The sequence below is a fragment of the Bos grunniens genome, chromosome 8 (assembly GCF_055505025.1).
Source record: "Bos grunniens cultivar Pamir isolate PY7600 chromosome 8, Bosgru_T2T1.0, whole genome shotgun sequence".
Lineage (NCBI taxonomy): Eukaryota > Metazoa > Chordata > Mammalia > Artiodactyla > Bovidae > Bos > Bos grunniens.
The window spans coordinates 58,241,434-58,255,343 of record NC_141172.1 but is presented as its reverse complement, the minus strand read 5'-3'; the positions used below and the strand labels follow the sequence as shown (position 1 = coordinate 58,255,343).

The window sequence follows — 13,910 nt, the reverse complement described above, 5'->3', positions numbered from 1 at the left end:
CATGATAACTTATTACCATTAGTACTTCCAGATCAAATGAGCTAAATCTGAATAGATTCAGAAACTACTTAAAGCAAACGTAGTATTTTTTTCAAAATGGAAATAAGTTAATTTTTTCATGATTCGTAAAGTAAAATATGTCCTTTTGTAAATTATATACAACATTAAAAAGGAGAAAGTAAAATTCACTCACTGCCTAGAAATAAGTGCTATTAACCTTTTATAGTATATCCTTCCAAGATTTTTTCTATACATAGACTCATAAACATATATATATTTCCAAAGACAAATTTATGTTACATTATACTATGCATAGTGTATTGTAATCTTTTTAAACTTATATGTTGTGAATATTTTTCCATATAAGTAAATATCAACTTGCATACTGTTTTTTATGAGTTATATATAATTCACTATATGGCTATATCAAACTTTAACCACACCTCTTCTGATAAAAATTTGGGTTGGCAAATCTATTTCAAAACTCACCATCAAAAGCAGACAGAAGCTTCAGGTTATCTTCCATCTCACTGGTAACGGTGATGGCCTGCTTCACTTTCAAGTTGGTTTCACTAGAGTAAGGAATGCACATATATAACAGCAGTACAGGTCCGGTTTCTCCTACTTTAGAAAATAGCTGTTGCCAATATTGCTTGGCTTTCAGACTTGAGTTGTCAGAGTCACTCCTATTGTCATCCTCTCTCAAGGGCAGTACTGAGGTAGAATGGTGGTGCTGCTAAGTCGATTCAGTCGTGGCCGACTCTGCAACCCCACAGACGGCAGCCCACCAGGCTGCCCCATCCCTGGGATTCTCCAGGCAAGAACACTGGTTCTTGCCATTTCCTTCTCCAATGCATGAAAGTGAAAAGTGAAAGTGAAGTTGTTCAGTAGTGTCCGACTCTTAGCGACCCCATGGACTGCAGCCTCCCAGGCTCCTCCGTCCATGGGATTTTCCAGGCAAGAGTACTGGAGTGGGGTGCCATTGCCTTCTCCAGGAAGCTAAATATTAGCCCACTTGCTCCCCTCTCTCCCTGAAACACATATCAACTACTTTAACCAACCTATGAGATCTTGCTGGTGGAGCTGCTCTAGAAAAGCTGAAGAAACATCACAAAATAACCTGGAGGTGGTACCTACTCCCTTCAAAAGTAAGGTCCTGGTAAGAACCTGTGAACACTTGCAAGTAAACATACTCCTCGTCTCACAAATGTTTATAGGACCCATGAAGGGATCTCACTTAACCATTATTTGATACAGAAATGCACAGAGATAGAAGTAAAAACAAAGCTACATTTCAAAAAGTTTGTGGGCACTAAGAGGAAGAGTTGTAAGGATGCAGATTAACATAAAACTCCACAGGACAAGCTCTCTGAAGATGGCCTCTATCTTCCAAAGATCTTAGCTTTTGCACATTAATGAATTTCTACCTTAAATCCTTTCCAGAACATGGTTTATCAGTACATAATTATCTCAGTATTCATTCCCCCACCCCAAGAAACTTTGGAACTATATTCTGAAATTTCATAGTCCGGTTAACCTCTTTCCTATCACTCAGTATTATTGAATATAGTCAGACTGAATGTTTCCAATTTGAAGATGGAGAATAATTGCCCAGATTCTGCACCCAGTTGGATGCTCAATTATCTGTCAAGAGCTCAGCCTTAGACTTGAGGCCTCCTATCTTATCTGGATATTTCTAGCTTTTAGCACTTCATTCTCTGCATCATGCTGTCCCTCAATGAGAAATCATTCTAAGCTGGCTCAACCATCTTATTGGACTATGAGGAAGGAACACTCACCCATCCAGTTCTGCAGTTTCTATATATGCCAGACTGTAGGGCTCACTGCTCGAGAGTAATAGTATATCAGCCTGTGGTCAGGAAAGGCAGAGAAGATAAGGAAGGCAGACTTTTAAAATTACAAACTCAGGAACAGCTATTCATCCTAAGAATTTTATAGACATTTGGTTTACTTTCTTTGTCTCGAGACCCATCACTGGTACCACACACCTCCTTTCTTAAAGCCAGTCATACTTTACCTGGGATTGTGGTGAGAAGTGGACAAGAACAAACTTCTTATCACAGGAGCTGGTGATCTCTAGATGCACAGTGAAGCAGGTGAATATCACCAAAAGGAGTGGTCACAGAAGTGCTAAAAAGGTTTCTACTCAAGCCCAAAGAGAAAAAGCCACAGCCCAAAGAGGTACTCACCGTAACAATCTGATTGTTTTCTAGTTTAATTATATCTCCCACTTGGACATTCATCCATTTTTCTGTCACTATCCTGCAAGAAAGTGAACCTTGAATGCCTGCATGCCAGCTCTGAGAATATTCCTACAGTCCTGTTTTGACAATCAAGGGGGGAAAAAAAGCTGAGATGAACTCAAAGCTCAGAGGAGGACCAAACTGCTTTGGGATACTCCTTGCCCAAGCAGTATCAAGAATGGGGCCCATTTCTCTTGATCAGGCTATAACAGTTTTCTAAAACTCTATAATGGTATATGTAGATATACAGGCACATAATTTTTCTTTAAGTAAAAGCAATATATGCATATGGTAAAAATACAGTTCAAATAATTAAAAATATAGAAAAAGAAAAAGTAAAGTCTCCTCTCTCCCCAGATTATAGTTTTGTCACTTATAACAATTTTTTGCATTTCTTTTGAGAAAATGTCAATCCATATAATCACATAATAGATATACATTTTAAAATGACATACTAGATACATAATTTTCTGTACTTTGCATTTTTCATTTAATAATATATCTGAGAGAACACTTACAGAGGTGTGGCTCATTCCTCTTGATAGCTAAAAAAATGTGGCTTTTAACTAAAGATGTGCTTGTAGCCAGAATTACTGACTACAATGACAGAAATCACAACTCAAAAAACAAAATTTTTCAAAGGTGTTAATATCTCTGTTCAAACATATGTGCTGTACAAAAAGGACACCACTTTCTGGAATATAGACAATTCATCTCAAGTGTTAAATAAATCAGACATTCATTGGCTTACAAAGTTTAACCATTAGGGCCCTGCTTGTGAATTCCTACTCTAAAACCACTCTATGACAAATTTTTCTGTAATAGTTTTATAAAACCCAAGTGCTCAAGCTCCTTGGGAAGTTCATTTGACTAAATTCATTCAGTAATTCCTAGCTTTACAAATTTCTTATACACTCAGTTTTATCTTTTCTCCTTATTTCTATAGCTTTCTTTTTTTAAATTTTGTTTTTAATCACAACTAACTTTTTTAGTGATGAGAGGCTTCAACAGATCAAAACACTTGAGGAAATAATCCATCATGAGTAAGAATCAGCAAACACAATAAATAACAGAATCAGATGCCCAAGAACTTCCCATAATAGAATTCTATGATTAAAACTATAGTTCTTGATATGTGTGTGCTTAGTCACTCAGGATGAGTCCAACTCTTTGTTGACCCCATGGACTGCAGCCTGCCAGGCTCCTCTGTCCATGGGGATTCTCCAGGCAAGAATACTGGAGTGGGTTGCCATACCCTCCTCCAGGGGATCTTTCAAACCCAGGGATTGAACCCAGGTCTCCCGCATTGCAAGCGGAATCTTTACCGACTGAGCTACCAGGGAAGGACAAGAATATTGGAGTGGGTAGCCTATCACTTCTCCAGGGGATCTTCCCGACCCAGGAATTGAACCAGGGTCTCTTGAAATCCTATGCTAATGCTAAGTCGCTTCAGTCGTGTCCGACTCTGTGTGACCCCACAGACGGCAGCCCACCAGGCTCCCCCGTCCCTGGGATTCTCCAGGCAAGAACACTGGAGTGGGCTGCCATTTCCTTCTCCAATGCATGAAAGTGAAGAGTGAAAGTGAAGTCGCTCAGTCGTCTCCGACTCTTAGCGACTCCATGGATTGCAGCCTAACAGGCTCCTCCGTCCATGGGATTTTCTAAGCAAGAGTACTGGAGTGGGGTGCCATTGCCTTTGCAACAACATGGATGGACTTGGAGGATATTATGCTAAGTGAAATTAGTCAGACATATAAAGACAAATACTGTATGATATCACTTATATGTGGAATCTAAAAAATACAGCAAACTAGTGAATATAACAAAAAGAAACAGACTCACACATACAGAGAACAAACTAGTGGTTACCAATGGAGTCAGAGAAGGGGGAGGGGCAATATATGGGGAGGGGATGAAGAGGTACAAAGCATTACATATAAAATAAGCTACAAGGATATATTGTACAACACAAGTAATACAGACAACATTTTATAATAACTATAAAGGAAGTATAACCTTTAAAAACTGTGACTCACTATATTGTATACCTATAACATATAATGTTGAACATCAACTGTACTTCAATTAAAAAAAATTTTTTTTAAAATATAAATATATATATAAAACTGCAGCTACTGGGTGTTGTGTAAGGTCACCATGAGAAAGGATTGGACCTCATCTTGAATTCCCTCAGATCTGTATTTGTTTGTGATCATGCTTCTGCAAACACTGGTCACTTCTCCTTTCATATAATCTCTGTTGAATTCTTCCCCATCTTTTAAGCACAAACATCATCTTTTCTAGAAAGTCTTCCTTAATTTCTTTAGCCAGCTATGATGGCCTATTTTTTTTATTAATTCTTATGATAATTTTTGTACCTCTTACAATAATCTTCATATTTTGCTTTATATAAAATTATGCCAGTCTCCCTCTATCCCTGCCAAAGGTAAACTGCTCCAATTTTGCAGAACCCCACAAAAAAATAAGCATTTACCCATACTTTAGATAGATAAGACCAAACACTACAGCAATGAGGTCAACACCAATATTTTCTTTAGATTGTTAACAAAAAGATGTCCTAACCAAAGTCTACAGTAGAATGGTCAATAAGTCATGTAGAATCCACTGATGCACTAAAGACAGACATCTCCATGCTGACCATCGTACTGGTAATGACCACTTGCATACTAATATCATGTCATAATTTGTTAATTTCTTTAATATATATTATTTTGTTTTCATTTTTGTAAGCATCCTTTAAGGTAAAGAATATTATTTTCATTTTATAGATAAGAAATATGAGGCCCAGAGAAGCAAGTTCAGGGCATACTAGAAACAAACTCTTCCTATGTCCAGCCCAAGGCTCTTTTCACTGTCTTAAATCACCTTTCCAAACACATCAAGTTTTAGCAAGGTCAGTGCTCTCCCAGAGCTGATTCAACCTAAACTGGCTTCCCAAGAAGCACTTACCTGCCATTCATCAGCACCAGAACAGAACGATTGTTGACTTGATTATCATTTTGGTGCCTTTTCTAAAATCATACAAGAAAATGTTCAGGAAATAGAGCAAACTGTATTTAGAAGATTAATATTTTGAAGTATTGTTCAAAGTAGTTCCTCTTCTTTGTAATTCTCCCTTACCCCCGTTTCTTCACCACCTTACCCCCCAGCCCCTGGCCAATTCCAAGTTCTTCCACCATTAAAACCAGACCAAGAAGCTGACTGTCTCTGAGAAGCTGGGAAAGGAGGTCAGAAAAAGAATCAAGCGAGAAGAAAGAGACAAACTCTTTGTTTTAATATCAAGAGCCAAAACCTGGGGTAATGAGAACAAATAACTTATGTTGAAAGCCACAGAAGAGAGAATGCAAAATGATGGGGCTACATCTTGGTAGGTAGAGGGAAGTTATGTATTCACAAGCATACCAATACCCCTACCCTCAACCACAGTCAGCATAAGAAGCTTCTACCATGGATACAATGAGGAAAGGGGAATAGAGGTCTATTCAAAGACCAAATAAGAGAGTAACAAATAAGTCCTGATGCTAAGATTCACATGAGTCCCTTTCCTTTCAGTTGAGATTACTCCCTGGGAAGAGGGTAGAAAGAATCCTGAATTGGTCAGAATATTTCTCCTAAAGAGACTGAGTTCTAAACCAGAAGGAACCGCCTGGGTTATCCTGAATTGGTAAGTTTAGCTTTTGGCTCTCATTAAAAAAGGGCTGAGATGGTGAGGTGGTGGTTATGAGTTACACTGAGTTTAGTTATGGAAAGTTAAGTTATATTTTTGCACATCTTAGTTGTGCCTGAAATTTAAACCACTATATATGTTAATTCTGGGTTTAAAGAGCCACAGAGTTAAAGAGCTGGAGAAACACTCTGCTCTTAAACTTTGATATAAAAATCAGAAGGACTCTCTTAGGGAAGCTCCAAACAGGTCAACACGATGGGCTTCCCAAATCCCACTGGTAGGCACAGCACCGGTTCCCCACGTTTGCCCTCCCACCTGGCCCTGCTGTAAAGGAGCATGCAGGAAGCCACGCTGCACTCGCTGAGAGCCAGCTTCTCCCGCCAAGGCCAGGGGAGGAGCCAGCCTCTGTTGAGTCATGATGCTCTCTAAACTCAGAGGGTTCCTAGCTGTGTGCACCTGATAGAACCGAAAGCTGGAGAGGGAAATACGGAGAGTCAGAGAGGAGAACAGGAATGCAGAAAGGGGAGATAAGACCAGAGAAAGCAAGGGGGACAGGAAGAAGGGAAGAGGAATATAGAAATGGGAGAAGGGTGAATGGAGAAAGAAAGGTGAGAGCAAACCCAGAGAGAGCTAAGTAAAGGCAGAGGTGGGTTATGAAGGAGATGGAAGGAAACCTGGAAATGGCGGCAGTAAGAAGACAGAGAAAGGCCTTGCGTGAGTGACCCCTTTCTGGCCATGGATGGCTCACCAATCTTGGGCTTAAGGGAATCTCATATTCCTCTGGCACAAGTAAGGACATAGGGAAAGGAAACACCTCTTTCCTTCTTCCTTCTAGTATTAGGCAGTTCTGGGGAGTCCTTCCTGCTCCCTCCCTCCCCTGCCTGACTAGGTACAGTGAGGGAAGAGAGGCCCTGGAAGCCACTTCACCACATCATCGATGGCATCTTTCACTGCTGTTATGGACAGCACCACCATCAGCGGTATCACAGTCGTGTACCATGCCAAGGAGGAGATCTGAGGAATCAACTGGGAGAGGGAAGGGGAGAGAAACATAGGTCAGAAAGCTTAAAGGACAATGTATTTCCTCCCAACCCCCACTGCACCACCATTTCCGTCTCCCTAGATTCATAATAAGTTCAACAATCCTAGTTGCTTTCCACTGTTATAACCTCCAACTAGCCACCCCAGTATAAGCAAATACCTCCTAAAGATGAAAGAAGAGGAGATGATAAATTGCCAGGTAATGTCCTGAACTCTAATATCTTTGTCTTGATGGCAAAGAGCCATTCCTCTCTTCTGATAATGAAGGTGCTGGGGGGTAGGGCATTAAGTGTGGGCATGGGAGAACCACATAACCGCCTATACCCCTTCAGCACAAGGGGAAATGAGATGACCCGTCTCTCTCTCCCAACTTGTGCCTACCCTGCTAGGCTTCTGTGCCCTGTGCTGATGTTCTAAACCATTCTCCTCCCTTGGTGCTCCCATGTGTTAACTTTCTGTCGGGGAGGCTGGGACAAGAAGGAGGAATGGGGCTGCAGCTGAGGCGGGGGTGTAGAATCAAGTCTGTGGCCTTTCACGGTTAAGCTGAACTGTGGTGATGCAGTCATGGTGAGGGAGCACCCCTTAGCATGGGACTCGGCGACCTTGTCTCCTTCCTCTTATAGAGGGTTGTTTCACCCTGGCTAATCCTGACCACAGCTATTCTAGGAGACTGGCCCGAGACTCCAGCCATCCATTCGCCCATTGTCTAAAGAGAGAAGACATCTCTCAGTTTAAGGAGGAGAAGGACTGATTACATAACCTGACCCCAGGGAAGTTGATAAAATATTCTATGGAAAAGACCCTAAAAGGTAATACCTGTAGAAAAAGCAAAAAGAGGAAATATGCATTTGCAAGTCTCTGGAACTGTTCAAACAGGTTCATAGGCAAGAAGTTTAAGGCATTATATTTTGAGGTTTTGACGCTATTATCCTGTTAGTAAAAGAACACAAGCACAATTAGAGTAACAAAAGACTGCACCTCCAAGTCTTAACAAAAAGGACCAAGACCACTTCATAAAATAGGAAAAAGCTAATAGCTTCCCAACATAGTGAGGGAAGGAAGGAAGAAGTGTTTGTCTCCAGACTCTTTTCTTTGAGGCCTAGAGAGGCCTATGTATGTATGCCAAAGATGGCAAGGTTGATCAATATGAGACATTCTTAGGAGGGGCAGGATGTATTTACGCCCTGAGTCGAATTCTTTGTTTACTGATGCTATTGATAATAATGATGATAATAAAATCAATAACAATCAAAACTTATTAAATATTTATTATATGTAAAGTACTATTCTAAGTACTTTAGTACTATTTTAAATATTTTAGAAAAAGCAACTTATTTAATTCTCAAAACAACTGTAAGAAGGGAGTAATACCACCTTTTCAGGATGCGGCAACTGAGGCCCTGAGGTTAATTTATTTGCCGAAGACCATCTATTTACTTGTAGAGTTGAGATTGTACTGTTCCCTGAGCCCCAGTTCACTTGTGCAGCCATCCAAATGCTTTCATTCCTTAGAATCAGAAATCTTTCTGTTTCATCTTATCTTCTGACTCAAGTTCCTTCTCAGTGCCAAACAGTAGGCAAGTTTGCCATTTGTGTTCACTCTACTCAGAGCTCTCTACTGAAGCTTTTCTTAAGTCTGGCAAACCCATTTTGCTGTGTCTTTACATGTTGCTTTCATTGCTGAAAGGTGTCAGATGCCAAAAGCAAATGACTGTCTTTCAACCTTAGCCCACTGAAGGTTCCTACAATGGTTGCTTTCAGCACTGGAGAATCACTTGCCCCTTAATTGTCCTGGGAGAGGTCTGAACAGTGGGAACTTGCTACCTCTTCAATGCTAATCTCTAGATGTTGACAAGACCATCTTACTTTCTACTTTTGGATCTTCAGTTGTTTGACCTAAGATGTAAGGGTTTGAATCTAAGAGCTTAAGAAAAGTAGGAGAATGAGACCAAATAATCCAAGGACAGGGCTTCTCTCCCACCTCCTCCACCTATAGGGTCAAACAAAAGAACAAACCTACCTGCAGTCCTGGAAAACAGACACTGCTTAAGCATGAAGAATCTCTTTCTGGGTCCTAACTTGGGAAGACATCTGAATACTCTTGGAGAACCAACATTTTTTTGTCTTAAGGCTAAAACTGGCCTTGGAAGACTAGACAGGCAACCCAGTCACGTCTTGCTTAAGGTCTATTTCCCTAGGGAAGAGAAGCTGGTCAAATAGCTTAGCACTTAGGAGTTTAGAGATCCAAGTTAAACCTAAGATTTCCTTGGTGTTTCTCCATGACTTTTCAATTAATGATCAGTCAAACACTATACATTTCTCAAGGTTTGTTCTGTTCACAGCTCTATGCTGGGCTACTCTAGTAGTAGGGACTGAAAAAGAGTTAAACAAAATCTGTCCTGGAAAGTTCACAGCTATGTCTTGAATGGAGTTCTAACTAAATGACCTCTAAGGCCCCTCCCAACCCTGAGGGTAGGTTATTCTAACATAGAAATGGTTTTCTTTGATTTTAAGATACTCTGAATTTCTGAGTGTCTAAATCCAGATGACGATACTTGGACCCAAAGATCTTTTGATCTTTTACCTTACTAAAGTAGCTGGCTTTAGTAAATTTTCCATTTGACTTTACAGTTAATGTATTTTGGTTTCTACTCATTTGGGTAGCATTTTTTTTAGAAAACAAAGACAAAAGCTATGCTGATTCTGTCCCAAGATAGACAAATCAGTAGTTCTTTACTAACTTGGCAACTAGTGTTTTGTCCTACTCTTAAATGTCAAACCAGAAGCAAGATCTTAAGGATATAGAACATTTGCTTAACTATAGAATTCTTGTGTTTAATTCATTTGACATGACAGTGATGGTAGATTTGGATTTGGGGTATTTATTTATTTGGGCAGGGATATTCCCTGGTGGTTCAGACAGTAAAGAATCCGCATGCAATGCTGGAGACCAGAGTTTGATCCCTAGATTGAGAAGATCCCCTGGAGGAGGGTATGGCAACCCACTCCAGTATTCTTGCCTGGAGAATCCCCACGGAAAAAGGAGCCTGGTGGGCTACAGTCCATGGGGTCACAAAGAGTCGGACATGACTGAGTGACTAAGCACAGCTCCCGACTGACTGCTAAAGTGGAAAATAGAAAACAGAAGGCCAAGGATACAATGAGAATCAGTAGTTAGGGGGCTGAAAAGAGGAAAAGGAGCAGTGGTGGTGGTGGTTTAGTCACTCAGTCATGTCTGACTCTTGCGATGTCTCTGCAATTTCCCAGGCAAGAATACTGGAGTGGGTTGCCATTTCGTTTTGCAGGGAATCTTTCTGACCCAGGGATCAAACCCATGTCTCCTACATTGCAGGCAGTCTCCTGCATCACAAATGGATTTTCTACCATTGAGCCACCAGGGAAGGCTAAAGGGAGTAGGAATGGAAGAAATTAGAGAAATAGGGGAAAAATGAGAAACGGGTGGGGCCAGGGAAACGCAATGGTTGTTAAGTACATAAGAATCAGTCAAATCTGTTTACTTGTTCATCAATTATTTGCATACATTTATTGAATTTCATTTATGGGCCAGATATTGTGATGGAAACAGTAGTTACAAAGATGAATGAAATTTGTACCCGTCTTTTAAGGGGTAACAGTTTTTTGGTGAAAGAGAACTAACATTTTCACAACCATATACTCTAACAACCACCACGTACAGTGAACATTATTATGTTCTTTTTATAGATGAGGGAACTGAAGATCAAAGAAATTAAAATAAATAATGTGCCTAAGGATACAACATTAGTAAGGAGTAGAACTTGTTCAAACTCAGAGTGATGCCAAAACCTGCACCTTAGAGTTACTTAGAAAAAGCTTAGAGAGTGGAAAAGGTAGAGAAGGGGAAACCTGTTCCCACAGCCATATCCTAAATATTGTTATTATCCAGAGCCTCTCTAACTCAGCAATCATAAACTAGTATCCTATAGAGACTACTGTATGTGTATAAATATATATATACATGCACATAGACATACACTATATACATAGTATATATATATATACACACACACATATATATCGTATACATATACACATGTATATTATATACTTACAGCACTATATATTAATATATCTACATATGCATAAAGCAACATATAAGTAAAAATTGCTTATAATTATAAAAGATTAGAAACAATCCAAATGTCAATTTGTAAGAAAGTGGTTACATAAATTATGCTATCTGCCAGGGAAGCAGTTGAAAAAAGAAGGAAAATGCTATTATGAAATTATAATTATGAAAACATCTCCAGGACATAATGTTAGGGTTCAGAATAGTTTAAGAAAGTGGGGAAATGATAATATATATATATGTGTGTGTGTGTGTGCATGTGTGTGTGTGTGTGTGTGTGTGTATTTGCTTTATTTGCACAAAGAAGCACTGCTGAATATATGATAAACTAATAAAAGTGATTCCTTCTAGGGAGCAGAGATATGGACAAGGATGGGGTATTGGAGCATGACTTTTAAACATGTATCTTTTTATGAGTTACTTATTCATAAATAAATAAGTGAAAATGAACAATCTAATAGAAAATGGGCAAAAACCATTAACAGTCGTTTCCATAAAAAGATGTACAAAGGCTAATTAACATAAAAATTATTGCTGTCACTCAAAATTAAGGAAAGATAGATAATGAAATGTCATTTTCCACAAAAGAGTCTGGTAAAGATAAAAAAGACTGACAATACCAATTTGGCAGGAATATGGAGAAGTGAGAAGTTTTTGTTATAGATAGAAATATAAATAGATATAACCTTTTTAGAGGGCAATCTGGCAATACGTATCAAATATTTAATGTGTTTCATTTTTGATCTGGCCAATTCACTTCTAGGAAACTCTCCTAAAGTATATTCACACAAATGTGCCAAAGTATATGGCGTATAAAATGGTGTTCATTTAGGACCATTTATCGCAGCAAAACATTGTAGAAATATTTTTCGGAGGGGGCACCTGGATATAAATGGAGACACTTAAAATGTTAATCAGTAAGAAACTGGTTAAATCAATTAAGGTATGTTGATACAATGGAAAACTATGTTGTATTAAATGAATTAATATCAGGAGGAGAAGGGGATGACAGAGGATGAGATGGTTGGATGATATCACCAACTTGATGGACATGAATTTGAGCAAGGTTTGGGAATTGGTGATGGACAGGGAAGCCTGGCTTGCTGCAGTCCACGGGGTCACAAAGAGTCAGACACCACTGAGCAACTGAACTGAACTGATAGCTAATATTGCACAGGGGTTTTTGAATGGTTCTGGTTGGCCCTTGAAACACTCGAGTATTAAGCACAGCAGCACCTGTGCAGTTTAAAATCTGTGTATAATTTATAGTTGGCTCTCAGTATCTGAGGTTTCACATCCACAGATTTAGCCATCCTTGGACTGGGTAGTACCACAGTACATATTTCTTGAAAAAAAATCTGTATGTCAGTGGACTCATGCAGTTCAAACCTGTTATATTCAAAGATCAAAGGTAAACAGTTGAAGAGTCTTATCCCTAAGAGTGTACCATGTAAATTGTTACAGGTCTTGGCCTTAAGAGAAAATAGTCAAAAAATATAGAAATATGGTTAAAAAATCAAATAAAAATTATAACTTTAAATAGTAATGTCATTAATTTAAAGTCTTCTGATATTTGATATTCTCAGAACACGATGATTCACTGTAAAAAGTTCTGACTCCCTTTTAAAAACTCATAAAGTATTTAAAAGGTAGATCATGCAAGGTTTTTAATAATGATGAAATAAATTGGAAAACAGAAATAATGAATGTTAATAAATTCTAGTCAAATTGTAAGATATGGGTTGAAAATGTTTACTTTGACATATGTGTATTTGAAATGATAAATAGATTATTCTTAATGTATTTGCATATATATTTGCTTTTTCCCCTTCTTAGGAATTAGATACACTTAAGCAACATCTAGATTCACTGAATATGAAAAAAGAGAGCTTGGAAGCTCTAAGTGTAAAATGAAGTAAAAGTTTTCATATTACTCAGCTGCAAAAGGTAATTCAGTTGAATATATTAACGGAACTCATTCAGGTATATATTTATTTAGTAGTTTCCTAACAGAAGTATAATTTCTTTCCCATTCAGAACTTCAAATATCCTAGCTTAGTAAAAAAGTAGATTCAGTGGGCATGGCAACCCATTCCAGTATTTTTGCCTGGAGAACCCATGGACAGAGGAGGCTGGCAGGCTATAGTCCAAAGGGTCGCAAAGAGTCAGATATGGCAGAGCGATTGAATTGAACTGATTAAACAAATTAGGAAGGTCTACATGTACTATCACAGAGAGATGTCTAAGTGAAAAAAGAAAACTATGAAGCTATGCTTTCATTTGTTCAAGCTGCGGTATTTCTTTTCGAGGAGCAATATATAAAAACCAAAATTTGAGACACATCCTCCCCTGAGCCTAGGTCACTGGATTAATTTGGTTTCTGAGCCCTCACTGCACCAGCCCTCATTGTACGGGAGCTTGAAAGAAAGTAGAACCTATGTTGTAGGATTTACATCTACAAGGAGTTTCCTGCCTCACAGATAATGGGGAATATTAGAGGAAAATATCATCCCCCTCTTGAAATAGCTAAAGACCATATACTCACTGGGTATCCAAACAGACTGTTAAATTCTCTGTTGTTGGCTTGCAGATATCTCTTGTGTTCTGAAAAAGATGAGAGAAATGATGAGCAGGATGCCCCTCTGAGATGAGCCTGGGATGCTGGTTGCCAGTGACTTCACTAGCATCTCACACGTTCTCACCAAGAATATCTGTCCACAAACAGGTGTTGTCTCTTTGTTCAAAGAATCAAGCAATATGGTAAAAAATGGAAACCCTCAAGTGTTCAAGCTTTCTGGAGGCAAGAGGA

General features: G+C 38.9%; 1 protein-coding gene across 25 annotated transcripts in view; it reads right to left on the bottom strand.

Moving 5' to 3' along the window:
• Positions 1 to 13,910, bottom strand: part of LOC147367114 (phospholipid-transporting ATPase FetA-like) — a 101,781-nt gene that overhangs the window by 51,250 nt on the left and 36,621 nt on the right. For 19 of the 25 annotated variants that reach the window (XR_015169809.1, XR_015169814.1, XR_015169807.1 and 16 more), the window contains exons 3-9: positions 13,647 to 13,705; positions 7,810 to 7,923; positions 6,880 to 6,978; positions 5,235 to 5,296; positions 2,211 to 2,283; positions 1,800 to 1,870; positions 490 to 572 (exon numbers count right to left, since the gene is read on the bottom strand). Coding sequence is in view for 11 of the 25 variants with exons in the window: in XM_086415684.1 (XP_086271810.1) it covers positions 490 to 572; positions 1,800 to 1,870; positions 2,211 to 2,283; positions 5,235 to 5,296; positions 6,880 to 6,978; positions 7,810 to 7,923; positions 13,647 to 13,705 (561 nt within the window). In the remaining 14 variants the exon portion in view is untranslated. Of the gene's footprint in view, positions 1 to 489; positions 573 to 1,799; positions 1,871 to 2,038; positions 2,098 to 2,210; positions 2,284 to 5,234; positions 5,297 to 6,879; positions 6,979 to 7,809; positions 7,924 to 13,646; positions 13,706 to 13,910 lie in introns of all 25 variants that reach the window. The other 6 variants (XM_086415687.1, XM_086415689.1, XM_086415693.1 and 3 more) reach the window with 2 other exon arrangements.